At 51.1% G+C, this 19,311-nt stretch overlaps 2 protein-coding genes and 1 pseudogene across 2 annotated transcripts in view; all 3 read right to left on the reverse strand.

The window, feature by feature from the left end:
• Positions 1-3,981, reverse strand: part of SLC2A7 (solute carrier family 2 member 7) — a 31,076-nt gene extending 27,095 nt beyond the window's left edge. Inside the window, exons 1-2 of the mRNA XM_075538237.1 lie at positions 3,931-3,981; positions 1,846-1,944 (exon numbers count right to left, since the gene is read on the reverse strand). Coding sequence (XP_075394352.1) covers positions 1,846-1,944; positions 3,931-3,981 — 150 coding nt within the window. The remainder of the gene's footprint in view (positions 1-1,845; positions 1,945-3,930) is intronic.
• Positions 3,982-10,744: 6,763 nt separating this feature from the next.
• On the reverse strand, positions 10,745-11,143 carry LOC142433112 (ubiquitin-like FUBI-ribosomal protein eS30 fusion protein pseudogene; annotated as a pseudogene).
• Positions 11,144-13,140: 1,997 nt separating this feature from the next.
• Positions 13,141-18,747, reverse strand: LOC142433121 (solute carrier family 2, facilitated glucose transporter member 5-like). The gene is made up of 8 exons (XM_075538257.1): positions 18,618-18,747; positions 17,529-17,654; positions 17,229-17,416; positions 16,501-16,611; positions 15,621-15,722; positions 15,162-15,237; positions 14,066-14,193; positions 13,141-13,728 (listed from the first exon to the last, which is right to left on the reverse strand). Exons 1-8 carry the CDS (start codon positions 18,745-18,747, stop codon positions 13,525-13,527), a joined length of 1,065 nt encoding a protein of 354 aa, XP_075394372.1. The 3' UTR covers positions 13,141-13,524.
• Between the last annotated feature and the right edge of the window lie 564 nt (positions 18,748-19,311).

Raw genomic sequence — 19,311 nt, forward strand, 5'->3', positions numbered from 1 at the left:
TTCCATGAATGTGTTCCAACGTGAGAAAAGACTGGATGGTCATTTATTATATGTGACTTTTCTTCTTCTTCATAAAACAAACACATACAGTATCATGTCGCTTTGGTAGTTCAGATGGATAATTTCCTATAGACTTACTGTGACTTAACCACAGAAGTAGAATTATATGTAAATCTAAATCCTTCTCCCTCTCTTTCTTTTCTGGGTTTCTCCTTAGCTTGTAATCATGTGCAAGACCCTCACTCATCTTTAAAAAAAACTTTTTTTTTAATTTAAAGGGGAAAAAAGAACATTTCAGATTCAATGTCCCCTGGCAATTCATTTTCTCTTTCATACCCAGCACTCCTTTCTTCCACGGACAAGCCTTTCTGATGCATGATGTAGTAGTCATATAACTGTTAATTTGAGAAACTTATGAGTGAAGGGGTGGAGTCTAGTCTGCATGGCCTTCTCCTGAGAATTCTGGGAAATCTGGTACTTCCTCCTTGGAAGCGGGAGGCTCTGCACACACCCTGGGAGACACAGCAGCTGACAAGACACGTGGACCTACCCTGATGCAGAGACCCCTGCCAGCTCTGAGATCTTTCCAATGCCACTGAATCCAAGGACTTTCTACCCACTGGCCTGTGATCTTCTACATTCAGCGTCATTGCATGTGTTTCGTGAGTCTGAAGAGGACTTTCTAGATAGCTATCGGACATATGAGCTAGTATCGGACTTATGGACTTGGACTGGACTGGACTGGGATACTTTCTCAATGTTCAATTGCTCTTGTATCTAAATCTCTTTCTTATACACATGTGTGTCCTTGGATTTGTTTCTCTAGTCTACCCAGACTAACACACATGGTCTAGTCCACCCAGACTAACACACATGGTCTAGTCCACCCAGACTGACACACATGGTCTAGTCCACCCAGACTGACACACATGGTCTAGTCCACCCAGACTGACACACATGGTCTGCCTTTCGCATGCTTGCTTCCTCACACCTCACCTCCTGAGTGGCTGGATCTAAGGGTTGGGTGGAGTTGTGCCATCAATTCAGATCCGCTGCACACTAGTCATATGAAGTGCATCATGTCTTTTTTGTGCCTCAGTTTACTCACCTGTTGAATGACATTGATTTTTAAAAAACACAGTAGAATCCACATAAGCAAATGAATAGCAATTGTACCTGCCTCCCCTCCCAGCCACCAAACATCGAGTCCCATCCCCTTCGGCCCTTTCAGGGGCATCCTGCCTGTAATTGTCCCTCTCTGTCCTGCACCATGGACCCTTTTCTCACCACCCCATTCTTACAATCACCACATGAGCACGGCTCTTCCCCACAAAATGTGAACGGCCCCCTCGGCTTGCTCCAGCTTCTAGCCCTTGTTATTTGCTGTTGCTGAGTGAACCTTAGGCAGGAGGGGGTTCCAACAAGCTTGTGGGAAAATGGGATTAAAACATAATGAGAAATGTCCAGGAACTCCTTGGAGCCCCTTGATTCTTGTATCGGCGGGGCCCATCTTGTGGTTTCCTTGGCTTCCCTGCTCTCCCACCTCAATGACTGAGCTACGTGTCCCGGGGTTCAAGGCCCACCGGTCCCCTTCTCTTTGCCCTCTACCATTGAACATTCCAGGGAGGAGCCGCAGGCCTGAGAGGGCCAGAGTGCCTGGGCAGTGAACCCCGATCCACTGGCATCCGATTGTGCTTGAAGAGGATGGCATTTTCTGCGGGAACATGTCCAGTTACCCCCCCCCCTCCAGTCTCCAGAAGAGGATTGACCAGAGGGGCTGAGCGTGGGAAATAGAAGCCTCCAGAAGAAGGCCGGCAGCTGCCCGTCAGCCCACCTTGTGCCCACCTTGTGTGGCGTGTTGACCACGGCGATGTTGTAGCCGTACTGGAAGGCCGAGCCAAAGGCTGCGCTCAGTGTGGCCAGCACCAGCGTGGCCTGGAGTCTCTGCGGAGTCGAAGGCCGTGTTCAGGAACTCTGCGCGGATGACCCTGGCCAAACCCAGCTCCAGAATCCCAGGATGAAGCCGAGGCTGGGTCTCCCGCTCAGACTGTAAACAGGGAGAAGAGGAACCCAGGCCATGCCCAGGGAGGGCGGAGGAGGTGGCGGGGCAGAGAAGATGCCCCAAGGCTGGGAGTCCTCCAGATCTAAGGGGGCTGGGTGGGTGGGTGGCAGTGTTTCCTGTGTCTCTGCAGGTGTGTTTCTTCCTTCTTTGGAGATGGACGACTGTGTTCCCAGCCTTGAGTGAGAGAAGTGTTTCCCTAGACCCCCCCCCTGTGGGTGATACCGATCCCAGGGGGCCCTGGAATGATCCAGGGGGGCTGCAAAAGCCAACACCTGCACTTTCTCCAGGACGACGCGCTAGAGCACAAAAGTTTTTAATTGTCGAGAGTGGGGGGAAGTGCTCAGTATTTTTTCCCCCTGAAAAGTGGGAGGTAGGCCAAATAAGTTTGTTAGTCTATGTGTCGGGCCCACAGGATGAGGCCCAGGAGAGCACTGTCCTCACTGAGCTCGAGGAGCCCTGGTGGCAGAGAGGCTAATGCATTGCGCTACCAACCGCAAGGTCAGCAGTTCAAACCACCAGCTGCTCAGAGGGAGGAAATCTGGGGCTTTATAATTCCATAAAGAGTTAGAATCTCGGAAACCCACAGGGTGGCTGGGCGTCGGAGAGCCTCCGTGGCTGGCCTCCGTGGCCGTGAGTTCCATTGAGCTCCCTGACATTGCAGACAGGGAAGCCAAGCACCACCAACAGCCATCCCTGCCGTGACAGTGACGGTACTGTGGAGACCGTCACCCGGTAATGGAATGGCAGCCCATGGGGGAGGAGAGGCCTTCTGAGGCCTTTGCAGCGGGGAGGCCGGGTTGGCCTCTCTGAGGAGGTGCCCTTTGAGCTGCAGTCTGCGTGATTAGAAGAAGGTGGCTGTGGGGAGGGTGTGGGGAAAGAATGTTCGAGAGAACAACAGACAGTGGTCCTGACACACACAGCTCGCTTTGCCCTCACAACAGGCCCCCTGGGACACCTATCAAAGCCGTCCAGGAGCTCCCTGACCACAGGGGCCATTGGTGAGTGGGTCCAGAGCCACTGGCCCACCTCTTTCTGCCCCACCTCTCGGCTTGCTGATGATAACCTGTACCCTCAGGTCCACTACCCTTCTAGCCCCCACCACACCCTTGCCCCACCTTCGGCCCTGCCCACCCAGACCCTCCCCTCTCCATACCTTATCATGTCCCAGCCATATCCTAACCCCCACTACACCCTCACCCCACCTTTGTCCCATCGGATACCAAACTCTTGTCCCTTCCTTCCCCGTCAACCCCACTCAGAGCCCCACCCACATCCTGCCACGACCATCTCCCTCCTCATCCCACCAACCCTACTGTAGCATCATTCCAACCCACACCCTCACCCTCATTTCATCAGATTCATCATGACCCTCCCCCAGCCCCTCATGCCTAGACCTCCAACTAGACTTAATCCCCACCCCCATCCTCATCATATCCTCACCCACACCTTCACCAGCCCCCTCACCCAGGCCCTCAACCTATCCCTACACTCCCACCAACACCCTCACCCAGGCCCCACATCCCCCTCAAGTACCCTCGGCTGCCAGGAGTTCAGCAACTGTCTGACTGCCTACAGCACTATGTGGCAGACCCGGTTACCACACCGAGAAGGGCAGGCTTTGGGCACTTTCAGAGGCATTCTCTCCCACGGGTGGGGGTGGAGTGAGGTAGGAGAGCAGACTTTCTCCAGGGTCCCCCACCTCCAAGCCCTTCATAGGACCCTCCCCTCCCACCTGTGTTCTAGCTGTGAGGGGGTGGAGTGGACACTCCCCTCCTGCCCCGCTCCTCCAGGAGCCCACTGCTCTTTCCACGGAGCTCTCCCATCGGATGGGACAGCAACCGTGGCCGTGACTATGTGCTGGCACTCACCCCCTCCTTGGGCGAGGCAGGCTGTGGAGGCCCCGTCTCTTTGTTCTCCATCCTTGTTCAGGTAGGACGCCAGTTCCCAGGTGGCACCTCAGTCCTGCTCAGTGGGCGCTGACCATGGCAGAACCGGTTTGCTCTCTTCTGGGCTGCCTGAATTTATTGCCCTGTGGCCTCTGAACCAGGGAGACTTTCTCCAGGAGCACATTTTCCTTGGATGGGTTGATAAGATAAGCAGCGGTGTTTTACTGGTGACAAATGCACAGCTTGGAGTTCATCTATCCCCAAACTGAAGTTCCCCAGTTGCACCAAACTTGTTGCCCTTGGGTCAATTTCAACTTATAGCAACCCGTATGTTACAGAGAACTTTTTACACCGGTTTTCTTGATGATTATCTGTATGGAAGGAACCCTGGGAGCACAAGTAGGTTGGGGGTTGGGCTGCTAACCAAAAGGTCAGCACTTTGAGCCACCTGCTTCAAGAGAGAAAAGTGAGATAGATTTACAGCCTTCTGTCAATGGAAGACTGTTCTATGCTCATGGATAGGAAAATTTCATATGGTGAAAATATCAGTATCACCTACATCAATCTATAAATACAATGCAATTCTAATCCAAATCTCAGTGAAATTTATGAAAGAAATGGAAAAACTCATCACAAAATTGATATGTCTGTGAAAGGAATCCAGGATAAGCCAAACACTACTAAAAAACATAAGCAAAATAGGAGGCTTCTCACTCCATGCTCTCAAAGCTTATTTCAGAGCCAGGACAATCAAAACAGCTCGGTATTCATAAAACAATAGTGGATCACAGAAGAGAACCCAGAAATAAAACTGAGCACTTACAGACCCCTGAGTTTTGATAAAGGACCAAAATGCTTAAATAGAGTATTTTCAACAAATGGTGCTGGAAAAATTTGACCTCTACTTGCAAAATAATGAAACAGGACCCACACCTCACATCATATAAAAAATGAACTCAAGATGGATTAAAGACTTAAATATATAAACCCTATAGCCAAAAAGATCATCAATAAAAAAATAGGGACAAACTAGGCCTAATGCAAGGCATACTACCAAACATCATGAAAAACACCCACTACAGAAGACAACACAGAGGACTGGGCCTTCCTAAAAGTATAACATTGATGTACATCAAAAGACTTCAACAAAGAAGTAAAAAGAGAACCCACATATTGGGGGCGGGGGTGGGAATTGGCAATGAAGTATTGGATAAAGGGCTAATCTTGAAAAACTATATTACTTCAATAAGAAAAACAGAAATAATCCCATTTAAAATGGGCAGAAGACATGAATAGACAATTCACCAAAGATTGCATCTAGGCAGACACTAATGACTTGAGGAAATAAATGCTCATGATTGTTCACTATAAGGGACCTGCTAATTAAGATAATGATGAACTACCACTTCACACCAGCACCGAGAGCAGCATTAAACAAAAACAAAACCAGAAAGTAACAGATGCTGGAGAGGCTGTGGAGCGATTGGACTACTCACACACTGCTGCTGGGATTGCAGAATTGCACAGTGACCATGGAAAACAGTATAGCGTGTCTTTAAAGACCTACGAGTAGACCCAGCAATGGGTATTTTGGTTGTTTTGTTTTTGTGGGCACTACTTCCATTACCATGGGTGTGCATAAATCTGCTCATGATTGATTCTTTGCTTCCTTGGCGTGTATACCAAGTACAGATTTGGTCAGCCATGAACTAACTTACCCCTAATGGGGTGGCTGGAGCTGCTTCTCTTTGGTGAGGCGTGTGATGTTAGCTGGTCGGCATGACTTCTCAGGGATTACACGGCCCACTGGGAAAAAGGCAAGGCTGTCTACTTCCATAAAGAGTTACAGTCTCTAAATCTACAAGCGGAGTTCTACTCTGTCCAATGGGGTCTCTCTGAGTCGCATGGTCTCTTGGCCTTTGCCTCCTTGGGCCAGGAAACCAGCCTGCCTGTCGCTCTGTCTCACAGTCTCATATTGTTGGGCCAGATGAGGAGACAGTACCCCATAGGCTCTGCACAGAGTAAAGATTGGAAGAGAAATGTAACTTTATTATTTCAAATTGCAATAGCAGTAATAAACAGGAAGCTACAACAATCAAATACTGATATTCAGTTCAGACTTACTATTACTAGTAAAACAAAAAGCAGGGAAGTGACCAAATAAATTATGACAGATTGTTCGGAATACTGGACTGCCCCTTTAAAGAGTAACTGTGAAAATTATGGAGAAATGTGGAAACCGCAAACCAAACTCATCGCCAACAAGTTGATTCCGACACATGGTGACCTTACAAGACAGGGTAGCATTGCCCCTGTTTCTTGAGTTTCTGAGACTGTAACTCTTTATGGGAGTACCAAAATCTTGTCTTTCTCTCATGAGCAGCTGGTGGTTTTGAACTGCTGGCTGTGTGGTTAGCAGCTCAACTTGTAACCACTATGCCACCAGGGCGCCTCAGGTTATACACTCTGTGTCCAGGCTGCAGTAGCAAATTGAAACCATAAAGTGGGTGGCTTACAGCACTGCTGTTAGGTGCCCGAGTTAGTTCCAGCTCACAGAGACCCTGTGCCCAACAACAAAACACTGCCCGGTCCGGTGCCATCCTCACAATTGTGCTCATGGTTTGAGCCCATTCTTGCAGCCACTGTGTCAGTCCATCTTGGCGAGAGTTCTCTTTTTTGCCCCTCTACTTTTCCAAGCATGATGCTCTCCTCCAGAGACTGGTTTATCCTGCCAACATGTCCAGAGTCCATGAGATGAAGTCTTGCCATCCTTGCCTCTAAGCAGCACGGTACTTTTTCCAAGACAGATTTATTTGCTCTTTTGGCAGTCCAAAAGTTTCAATATTTGTTACCAGCACCATAATTCAGATGCATCGGTTCTTCTTTGGTTTACCTGATTCAGTGCCCAACTTTCACACGCATATGATGTGATTGAAAGTGCCATGGCTTAGGGCAGGCCCACTCCTGCAGGCTTCACTGCATCCGTGTCATGGTGGTCGACTCTTCTCTGAGAAGGCAGCTCTTTCTCAGTCACCTCCTGGCTCGGTCTCTGCCAATGTTCTGCTTCTTGTCATGAGGTGTTCAGAGTCTGACAATGTTTTGACTCTTCCATTAAGGTTTTCAGTGGCGAATTCCTCAATAGTGGACAGCCTAGTCCTTCTTCATAGTCTGTTCTTAGTCTGGAAGCTCTGCTGAAACCTGTCCACTTTGGGTGACCCTGCTGGCATTTGAAATGCCAGTGACACAGCTTCCAGCCTCACAGTGACACAAACCACAGCAACACAAACCACCACAGTATGACAAACTGGCAGACCGGTGGTACGTTGGCTTAAAAAAAGCAGAAATTATTTTTTTCCCAGCTCTTGAGGGCACTAGTTTGAAATGAAGGTGTTTGTAGGACCTGTTCCATTTGTAAACCCCCGAGAAGAACTTTTCTTTGCTTCTGGTGGTCTCAAGTGTGCCTTGGCTTAGCGGTGCATCCCTCCGGGCTCCTCCTCCGTGCTCATTTGAGATCCTTCCATCTACACCTGTCTCTCCGGGTCTCGCATTCCCATTTTTATAATGACCGTTCAGTGCTCACTCTACGTCAGCCTGTGTTCTCTCACTGCCACTGAGTCAGTTCCAACTCCTGGGGGCCGGAAGAGAGCAGAACGGCCTGTGGGTTTTTGAGGCGGTAACTCTTAGAGAAGCCGAAAGCTCCCAATGGTCAGCAGGCCAACGAGGAACCCACTGCCCGACCAGTACTGGGACTCCTATGACCCCTGTGTTAGCTAATGGCATCTGCCAAGACCCCGACTGTTACCTTCTCAGGTGAGTGGAGGTGAGAATTTCAACTCTCTTCGTGCAGCACACAATCCAACTCAGAACACTGACCAAAGAACACTCCATTATGGCACCTGGGGAAAACCGATAGTTGTCTGTGGACGAGGGGCTCAGGTACAGGAAGAGGTGTTCTATTGTACACAGGGACACTATAAGGTGGAACGGACTCCAGTACCTAGCTGCAACAATACGTGGACCATCGCACATCGCATGAAGGGACACCTAAGGATAAGAGATTTTGAGGCCCTATGTCTCTTAACAGTGTTGTACATATGGCAGGCCATCATCTCCAGCCAGGCTCCTGCTGGCTACCTGGCTCTGCTCTCCTGCACCCCACGAGCTCTAGAATAACCCTTTCTCTCTCTCAGTCTCCTAAGGCAAGGGGGTCTCTCAGCACATGGACCTCAGAAACACACCTGGCTCTTTGTTTCGTGTTTGTGTGGTTCCCTTTCTGTTTCTGGGATGATTAATTTGAAGCCTAGCAAGATGGTCATACTGCAGATTCCCAGATATGAGGATCAGGTAGCAGGCTGGAGACTTTTGCTGGCTCATGGGCTTCAGGAGCTGGAGAATCCAAAACCTGCAGGTTAGGTGGGTGGCTAGTGGCCTCTGCAGGCTTACTCTCCCACAAACCAGAGGTGAAGTGATGAACAGAGGACAGGACAAAGAGAGAGGAGCTTTGTCATGGCAGTCCCAAGCAAACTCTCAACTGATTGGCTGATCACATCACATCACCACATCATATCACATCACCCAACCCTGTGCCTGCCAAGTCATTGAGAATCTCAGCTTAGTTAAGTTGATATACAACATTAACCATTGTGTTAGTCTGGGTTGACTAGTAAAACAAATTCATAGACAATCAATGTGTATAAGAAAGAGCTTTATATACAAGAGCAAGTGAATATTGAGAAAGCATCCTAGCCCAGTCCAGATCAAGTCCATAAGTCCGATATTAGCCCAAATGTCCAATACCAATCTATAAAGTCCTCTTCAGACTCAGGAAACACATGCAATGACACTGAATGCAGGTAGATCACAGGCCAGTGGGTTGGACATCTTGAGGATCCAGTGGCATTGGGAACATCTCAGAGCTGGCAGTTGTCTCCATGCGGTTTCTTCAGCTAACCTCTTCACTGCCTCAGGCTAGCTTCATGCGGCTTCTTCTCAGAAATGGCGTGAAGGGACTGAGCATAGAGAGTCTCTTCCGCCTCCAAGGAGGAAATACAGGAATTCCCAGAATTCTCAGGAGAAGGTCAGGCCCACACAGAGGCCTCATTGGCTATAACCTGATTGACAGACTAGACTCCACCCCTTCACTCTTAATCCTCTCAAGTCCCAAATTGACACCAGATGATGTAGCTACCACAACCATTACAAACTGCCATCAGGGAAGGTCAGTCGCTAGGAAAGGAGGTCATGGTTTATAAAGCAGAGGGTTCGTGAAAAATGATGGAGACCCTCTGCAGACAGATGGACACGGCGTGTTCTGTTGCCGTTCATCCCTGCACTCCTCCCAGTGTCTTCCCACGCCACCAGTGCGATTGTTGTTTTCTGCTCCCCCTCTTGTGCATTGCCTCCGCTTTACCCCAAGTTAACACAGCTACTCTGGGTCCAGTGACTTACCCAGGGCCCTTCCCCTTCTACCCTTGGAAGCCATCCGTTTGTTTTTTTCTCATGAAAACATTTCTCTACTTGTCACAACAGTGGTCGCATACATGTCTGTCCCCCTGAGGTGAACTCATTTCGCTCAGCACAGGGTGGCCATGAGTCAGAATGGACTCAATGGTAGGGGGCTGGGCTCACAGATTCCTTTTTACTTGTCAGCACTGCATGTATGGACCAATGTTTACTTATCCATTCTTCCACTGATACGCATTGAGATTGCTTCCACCTGTTTGCTATTGTGAAGAGTGCCGTGGTGAGCATGGATATGCATAGGTCTAGTTGTGTGGTCCACCCCATGTCTGTTACTTTGAGGACTAAAGTGCACCTGACCCAAGTCAGGGTATTTAAAAAAAAATCATTTTTGGGGGGGGCTCATGCAACTCTTATCACAATCCATCCATACATCAATTGTGTCAAGCACATTTGTACAGTTGTTGCCCTCATCATTCTCAAAACATTTGCTCTCCACTTAAGCCCTTGGTATCAGTTCCTCATTTTCCCCCTCCTTCCACGTTCCCCCTCCCTTATGCACTCTTGATAATTTATTATTATTTTGTCATGTCTTACACTGTCCAACGTCTCCCTTCACCCACTTTTCTGTTGTCTGTCCCCCCAGGGAGGAGGTAATGTATAGGTCCTTATAATCAGTTTCCCCTCTCTACCCCACTCTTCTGGTATCGCCACTCGCACCACTGGTCCTGAAGGGACCATCTGTCCTAGATTCCCTGTGTTTCCAGTTCCTATCTGTACCACTGTACATCCTCTGGTCTAGCCGGATTTGTAAGGTAGAATTGGGATCTTGGTAGTTGGGGGGGAGGGGAGGGCAATAAAGCATTTAAGAACTAGAGGAAAGTTGTATGTTTCCTCATTGCTACACTGCACCCTGACTGGCTTGTCTCCTCCCCGCAACCCTTCTGTAAGGGGATGTCCAGTTGCCTACAAATGGGCATTGGGTCCCCAATCTGCACTCCCTCTCATTCACAATGATATGATATTTTTGTTCTTTGATGCCTGATACCTGATCCCTTCGAGACCTCGTGGTCACACAGGCTGGTGTGCTTCTTCAGTGTGGGTTTTGTTGCTTCTGAGCTAGATGGCCACTTGTTTACCTCAAACCTTTAAGACCCCAGACACTATATCTTTTGATAGCCAGGCTCCATCATCTTACTTCACCACATTTGCTTATGCATTCGCTTTGTCTTCAGTGATCATATCTGGAAGGTGAGATGGAATAACAATTTATTTATTTATTTTTGCCTGGGACGACATGGCTTTATTATGAGAGCAAGCCAGGGTTTCAAAGGCTTTAGGAGTTGGCATTCAGTCCCTTCTTCTTGCCCAAAGTGGGCACAACATTGACAAAATGCCAGTTGTACTGCATCCACCACTTGGCCCGGCCCGTCTTCTTCTTCTTCTCCTGTTTAGCCACCTTGGGAGGCTGGTCTCTCACTTTCCCAGCACGAGTCAGGGAACCGTGAACTTTGCCTCCAAGCACGCGGCCAGTTCCTTCTAGAGTAGCCGGGGCCTCCAGCCCAAGCTGGTTCAGGGTCGCCCCATCCTCCAGAGGCGAGCCTACCAGAAGCACCACCTGGTCTTCGGGGGAGATGCCCTCCAGCGACGCTACATGGGCCTTGATCAGATCGACAGTCTCCTGCCTGGTCACCTCGAGTGTGTGTACCTCCTGGGCTCGAACGAAGAGCTGCATAATGGCGGCTGATAGGTAGCGCCTGCTCCGGATATGGTGAAGATGAAGCCGAGAAAGAGCTATGGAATACCAATTTAATAGAACAAAGTGTTCTTGCATTGAGGGAGTACTTGAGTGGAGGCCCAATGTCCATCTGCTACCTTAACACTAAACCTATAAATATATGCACACAGATCTATTTCTCCATTGTGATATGTAAGTATATTTACATATGTACATGCCTGTATTTAGACCTCTATAAATGCCCTATGCCTCCTAGTTCTTTCCTCTATTTCCTTTTACTTTCTTCTCATCCCACTATCATGCTCAGCCTTCATTTGGGTTTCAGTAATTTCTCTTGGTTATGTTGCCCTTGATCAATCCCTACCAGGCCTTTTACACTTTCCATGTCACTGATTTTGGATCACTTGTTGTTCCCTTGTCCCTGGGTTGGTCAATGCCACCTCCTTTCCTTCTGATTCCATTGGACCCTCCCACATAATCTAGGACCATTTTCACCTCAAGATCAGTTTCCTGGTGACTATAATTCCATCTGTAATTTCAATTCACTTTTGCCATGTGACATTCTGGCTTATCCAGACTCCTCCTTTTGGTGATAGGTTCCCTCTCCCCCCAACGAGATACCTCATTCTCACCACCCACCAGCCATTTGCTTGTCTCCTTCAATCCCAGGAGACATGCACAGTAGTCTCTCACTTGTGGGTTTACTGGTCTTCAAGGTCATTCATTGTTCATTCCCAAGCACTACTAATAGCTAAGAGTACATAATACATGTCAGAATCGGATTCGAAAGCTATAATATTCATTCATTTAATTATCACTTTTATGAGGCATTTATTAGTTTTGTTGAATGTAAGAGGAAATCAAGGCACAAGAAAGTCAAGCAAGTTGCCCAAATTGCACAATTAAGAGGCAAAACCAACCTTTGAACCCAGGGGGCAGACCTGTGGACTTATGACTAAGCCTCTCATTTCTCCACTCCATAATAGAGGGGTTGCAATGAATGTTAAATGAATGGATAACTGCCCTTGACCTCAGACATTTCAACCTTGCCACTCTCTAGTATTCAGCGTTTTCATTTTGGGCTGCTCTGTGCCCCCTTGCACATTGTCACTCCCTGCTGCCCATCAAGGATGGTTCAACCACGACTTTACCCTATTGACCTCGTCTCGTCCCTCACTTCTGTGAGCTGTGGGACTCCATGGCTATTGAATCCACATTCTATCTTCACCAAGAGATTTCCAACTCCCACTGCTGTCCTGCTCATCTCTGACTTCTCAGGGAAAGTCTTCCCATTCTGCCAGAGCCAGGCAGCAGGCTGTCTGCACTTTCCCTTTCCATACCTCAAGGCTTCTCCATATTTTTATAAGCGCCCACCTTCTCCACACAATTCCGCCTTTATCCCCATCTCTAGCTCTGCTGTCAGGTGGTGGGGACACTCTCTCCTCCCTCACCCCATCTCACATTTAGAACTCCTTGGTTTTTTCTGCACACCTGAAGACACGCAGAGGCTTCCCTGGTCTTACACTATGAAGCTCTGAACTTGGATACCACCTTTCCCTTCCTTCCTTCCTTCCTTCCTTCCTTCCTTCCTTCCTTCCTTCCTTCCTTCCTTCCTTCCTTCCTTCCCCAGCAAATAATGTCTGAGTGCCTCCTCCATACGAGGCACTGGTCTAGGCACTGTGGATTCAGAATAAACAAAATCAACAGCACCCTGCTCAAGGAGCTGCCCTCCCCATGCAGTCAAATGACTTGAAGGAGAAGCGAGATGGAAACTCCAGCTTTTCATCTGCTCATAGGAAAAGAAGCACATTTCAAGGTGATCCGATGTGTTTTATTGAAGCAATTCCAAAATAAAATTCCTCTATCAATAGAATTTAGGACAAATCATCTCTGACTTAGTGTCTCCATAGGGACTCGGTATCTTCAGTTTTCTAGATATCTTTGTAGACATCTCACACTTTCCCAGGCAAGTTCCCCCCACCCCCGCCCCGCATGGAGAAGGCTTTGTGAAAGAATGTTGAACGAATGACCGGGGTTCTGGAAGATCCAGGGAACTGGAGAAGAGCAGGTTTCTTTGGTAAAAGTCGATTCCTTCCATCTCTTTACTCCATCAATTATTTTGATGATAATTGGCGTTAAAAGGAGTCACAAAATGACTGCCGCGGCAGAGTGGAGGGGCAGCTAGCTGTCCTTTGTAACGCAAGGTTGGCAACTGAACGGTCTGTAGAGAGATGGGCGGCCGAAGGCCAGCACAGAAGTCCTTGGGCACCCCGCCTGGATGAGGCCCGCATTCCACACGTCCCTTGTCCTATTCCTGGACAGAAAAGTGGAGGAGGGGAGTCCTGCAGACCCAGGTGCTGCCCCCTCCTCCCCCCAAGTTACTGCTCCAAAGCGGAAGGTGGGAGATCCTTCAGTTCCTCCTTTTCAGGGTGCACCTCTGATATCTTGTTCATCTTGGAGAAAATCTGATTGATCTCCATAAATGTCTTGGCCTTCGTCTCAGGGACAATAAAGAAGGTGTAAATGGTGGTGAGAAGACATATCACTGCAAAAATGATGAAGCTGTAAGCCCCGAGGCCAGCCTGTGGGGAGAGAGCAGGTGAGAGGCATGCAGTTGCCAGCCCTGTGGCTAAAGGGGCGAGCCCTGACGAATAGGGTCACCCTGTGTGGCTTGGGACTCCCAGTGGCCAAATGACTCATGCATTCACCTGCTAACCACGAGGGTAGAGGTTCAAGGTCACCCAGAAGTGCTTTGGGAGAGATCCCAGATGATACACTCTGGAAAAATCAGTGACTGAAGACCAGATGGACCACACATCCCTGTGACCCTCGCTGGGTGACCGTGAGTCGGAATCAGAGCTGATGGCAAATGGTTCTAGGACTGCTTGAGGGTTTGACATGTCGGGAACCCCTGTGTACCTGAATGAAGGGGAAGATCAAGCCCACGGTGAAGTTGGAGAGCCAGTGCACGCTGCCCCCAACCATGAAGGCGGCCGGCCGAGAGGACTGCAGGAACACCTCCGTGATGAGCAGAGCAGGAATGGGACCTGGGGGGAAATTGAGGGAAAGCGTTCTTCCCTGAGGGCCTGCGGGGTAGAGACCTGTGAGCTTCTGCTCCTGAAAGGTGTTCTCAGCCCCCAGGGGCTCTTATCCAGAGTAGGGCTGCCAGGGCTAGCAGAGAAGCAGGGCGAGAATGCACAGGACCAGGGTTTCTGACAGCCTTGGGACGTCCCTCCAACAGCAAACTCCGCGCCATCGAGTCAGTGCTGACTCATGGCAACCCCTGTGGGTTTCAGAGACTCTAACTGTTTATGGAAGTAGAAGGCCCAGTCTTTCTCCCTAGGAGCTGCTGGTGGTTTTGAACTGTTGACCGTGCGGATCGCAGCCCCACCTATAACCACGATGCCACCCAGGTGTGATGTCCCTAGCACTCCCTGTACAAAACTCGCTGCCATCAAGTTAATCCTGACTCATAGTGACCCTATAGGACAGGGTAGAACTGCCCCTGTGTGGGTTTCCAAGACTGTAACTGCTTACTGGAGTAGTAAGCCCTGCCTTTCCCTGTCAGAGAGGCTGGTGGGTTTGAACTACCAACCTTGTGGATCACAGCCTAACCACTATGCCACCAGTGCTCCTTCGACTCCCTATAGTCTCACCAAACTAGTTCCGTAGGAAGCAAGCTTTCATCTCCCCAAGCCAGTTCCTGTACAGTTTCATTTTGCCTCTGCTCCACCCAGCCTTAAGAAAGGCGTGGTCTATTTCCCCAAATCAGCCAGTGACGACCCTGTGGTTCACTGCAGTCTGATCTGAAACTAACTGGGGGCTGACACAGGACCAGGCAGCCATTTGTTCCAGTCTATGATGTCACAAACTCGCTAACCAGAGACTTGATGAAATAGGAGGAGGGGGTGGAGAAGAGATCCCAGGTCTACTTCCTTGAAGGAGCTCTAGCTGGAGTTGGTAGGGGGCCCAGGAAAGAGGAACTGGCATGGTGAGACCAGCTCTGGGTACGTACTGGGCCCGATGGCATGCCCTATGACATAGGCAATGACACAGACGATGCTGAGGTAAGGCATCCAGGATACTGTCTCCTGCAGGAGGAAACAGTCGGGTCACATGTGGCAAACCAGGACAGCCTGGGCAGGGGGCGTCAGTATCTTGGGCCCAGTGGTCAAACTGGAGTGGTCAGAGGGATGGCCTCTTTGGCCAGCCGGGAGAGACAGCCCCCTTACCGACCCCCCCACCCCCACCCCTTCCATCTAAATGAACCACCATCAGCTGGAAGTGGGCGGTGGGCTATTGGGCAGGGGCACATGGTCAGACTGATGATGGCACTCATTGAAACAAATGCATTTGGGTCTTTGGTCCTCATGCCAGTTGGGGCCCAGGATGAGAGTGGGGTATTCCCCTTCCCAGGAATGCCTGCTACTCTCACTCCCCCCACCTCCTGACACGGGTTCTCCCCCTTTCTCACCTGCAGCACGAGGGCGATGGTCAGCACGACGCAGGCCGTGAAGCAGATGGAGAAGCCGAGGAGGATCAGAAGTCTCCTGCCCAGCAGCTCCACCACGAACACCTGCATGAGAAGGGAGGCGGTATGGAGGGAGGCCCAGGGACCTGCGCCCTGGCCAGAAGGGTCAGCAGCACACCTGCCCAGAGCAGTGGCTTCTCAGAATTGCCTTCCCTCCTCCCTCCAAGCCTCTGAAGGGACAGCTGTGTATGGGCTGTGCTCTTGCCCCCCTGGCCACTTGTGTGTGTACGTGTGTGTGTCTACATATAATGTACACTATGTGTGTGCACACATGCTCATGTGCACAAGAATGTGCCCATACATGGCCAAGAGGAAAGCCTGGGTGCTGTCACTGGGCTCCATCCCTTAGGGCCTTCTGATTGGACACTCCTGAATCAGGAACCCCGTCCATGGCTGGTGCCAGGTGTCTGGACAATTTCGGGAGAGTGCTTTCCAAAGATGGCCACGGTGCTCCAGCCATGGGTCACCCAGGCATGGAGCCAGTCTGCGGTGGCCCACTGCTCTGGAGGGCCTCAACGCTTCTGTCACACTCAGAACTTGCTGCAGGTATCATGTGCCCTGGACAGCCTGGCAGCCTGGAGGGTGGGAAGCTGAGAGGGCTTTTCACGGGGTGGGAGGAGGGACCTCCCCCTGGGCGGTGGGGGCTCCTGCCCCATGAGACAGGCTAGACCCTGAATAGCATTCAGAGGCTGGAGAGGAAGGACTGAGGGTCCGCCTCCATCTCTCAGAGGCCAGACTCCTCACTCCTCAGTGGGCAGCCCCACCCCCCGCCCCCCAACAGCCCTCTGTCAGCAGCAGCCAGGAGAGAGCTAGGGACACTCACTGCGCAGACGGTCATCACCACGTTGACAGCCCCTGTGCCTGCCGTCACATACTGGACATCAGTGGCCTTCACTCCGGCCTTGGAGTAGATCTGGTCTGCATAGTAGTAGATCTGGAATGGGTTGTGCAATGGATGAGGGGCTGGCCACAGGAGGGCTGGTTGATAGGGGGGGGGGGACTCCAGTGGACTTGACCACCTGCCTCTGCCTGAGATTTGTGTCCCTGCAGCCTGGCCTCCCTGGGTGACTAGAGCACTTGCTGTTTACTATTATTTGTGTATGATAGAAAGGAACCGTGCTGAACCATGTTATTTATAACAACCTGTTTACCTTAGAAAGGAAACTGGCTGGATCACGAAATTTTCCACTTAATTTGTTCACCACTAACTTGCTTACTTGAGAAAGGAAACTGGCCAAATCATGATGATGCTCACAGTGACGTCAATAAATGATGTAAAAGTCGCCCCCCCAAAGGCCACAGAGCTCAGCCCTCCTCCGACGCAGGCCCCCGCTTGGCAGAGTGGGAGCCCCCGTGATGTGGCCGTCCTGTGTCTTTGAAGTGCATTTGAGGACACTAGCGTATGCTTAGATAGATGAATACTACATTTATTGAAAGGAAACGTGGCTGGGTGGTTCCCCTGTTTGAAGAGAGGGCGTCAGGCATTATCAAATGTCTGATCGAGTATTGCCTTGAGTGTTCGCGACGCTGGGCCTCTGGCCCCTCCCGTACCGCGTTGACGCCCGACAGCTGCTGACCGCCCATGAGGATGACGATGGTGATGAGCTGCCACCGCAGGGAGCGCATGCGGAAGAGCTTCAGCACAGACATGGTGCCGGCGGCGCGCTCCGCCTCGTCCTCCTGCCGGATCTCCTCCATCTCCTGGCTCACGTTGGGCCAGCCCCGGAGGCTCTGCAGAGCTGGGCGGGGGTGGGAATGGGGTACAGGTGGGGGAGGGGGGAGCATGTGAGGACACGGAGCTGAGGGACCTCGCCCGCCCCGCCCTGTCACTCGCAGGCCCCCAGTGGTTACCCTTCCTGGCGGCCTCCTCATCCTTCTTCTGAACCAGCAGGTACCGGGGGCTCTCGGGGAAGAACGGCAGGATGGCAAGCTGCAGGGCGGCGGGGAGCCCGGTCAGCCCCAGGAGGTATGGCCAGCCTGCGGAAGAGGGCGTCCTCGCCTGAGGCCTGGCTCTGCGCCCGGAGGGCCCTTCCTGGCCCCTGCCGCCCACCGTCGCCTCCAAATCACTCAGCTCTTGCGGAGAGGACATGTGGTATTGGTTCTGACTGACTGCTGCTGTACCTTGCCTTGTCCTAAAAGTCACCAGGAGCGACAGGGTAGAGAATGAGCCGCATAGTCTCGGTTGACTCATCAAAGCCTTCGGGTTGTTTCTCTCAGAGACTCAGCGACCCCCACTGTCACCTGGATCTTAAGGATAATGTCTGAGGTCCCGGGACTAATGCCTTTACATACTTTGGGGGGCGGCTTGACCTCCTCAAAGACCCTTCCCTGAGACAACGCTTTCTCTATTTGGACCGGTGCCCTTCAGAAAGGCATTTCCCCGTTAGAGACCCCACACCTGAGATAAAGGAAAGGGAACATGAAAATGAGCACGGCCACAGTCCCGGCGCACCCACCCCGGCCAGGCTCTGGGATCTCAGCGGGGTCCTGTAGGCTCCAGCGTCGGGTTCCTGGTGGGATCCGGCCCTACAGTGCACGGCCTCTCCTGTCGGGACAAACCCCTGACACTGGGCTTCCCTGTTGTCACCGCCTTGGCAGCAGCGACTCTGCGAGGCTCTGAGGAACAGAGCCCAGTGGCTCAGAGCGCAGAGCCTGGCCCACCAGTGCCCATCACTCCTGAGCCACAGGCCCTGGTACCCACTGCCACCCAGCAGGCCGAGAGAAGCTGACCCCTCAGATGGCAGGCCATGACACCTCCTGCTCACTCAGAGCCACTGGCCAGTCTCCACAGGAGGGACTGAGAGCACGAGCCAGTGCCCCACCACAAACACCACATAAGTTATCCTTTGTTGTAAGACCAGCTGTAGAAAGGCCAGGCCCATGGCTCTGGGACTGAGGGGGTCCGAGGGAGGACTGGGGGCCCCGAGCCCCCGAACTCACCTTCTTCAGTTGCGAGGAGACTTCGGAGCCCGAAGATCTGTGCCACGAGGATGCCCACAGTGATGAAGACCTGGGGCACCACCCCGAGGGCCCCCCTCAGGTTCTTGGGGGCCAGTTCCCCTAAGTACATAGGGACCACATTGGAAGACAGACCTGCGAGGGGGTTCAAACAGAAGCATGATCAGGGACGATGAATCTATCAGAACAATAATGTGTCTCCTAATTTAGCATCACCAAATTTGGTCCAGAACTTTCCCAAAACGACACAAGAGGAAGCAGGCAACTAAGCAGCTCTTAGTTCTTTAAATTTGAGGAGGGGGGAGGAACAGGCCACAGAAGTTCACGAGCAGGCACCCTTGCTTCTTGACTGGTGTCCCCAGGGGAACCCAGGCGTCCCTCCTAACTGCTGCCCAAAGAAGCCCAGTCTCATGCTTGCTCCTTGGGGAGGCTCTGCGAATAAAAGCCAAGGATCCTTCCTGCAGCTTTGCCTGCTGAGAAGAGCATCTATTGGATGATGCCCCCAGACACAGGTGCTTGTGCACACATGTACACACAAGCTGTAGATAGTTCTCCCAAGACACAAAACATGCAAATATACATATCATGGATTCTCTGCCTTTCTGGGATTTATATAATACCGTAAAACCCATAGAAGCAGGAACCTGTGTAATGTAAAATCCCGTCAGGGAAGCAA

Source organism: Tenrec ecaudatus, chromosome 1, assembly GCF_050624435.1.
Source record: "Tenrec ecaudatus isolate mTenEca1 chromosome 1, mTenEca1.hap1, whole genome shotgun sequence".
In the NCBI taxonomy this organism is placed as follows: domain Eukaryota; kingdom Metazoa; phylum Chordata; class Mammalia; order Afrosoricida; family Tenrecidae; genus Tenrec; species Tenrec ecaudatus.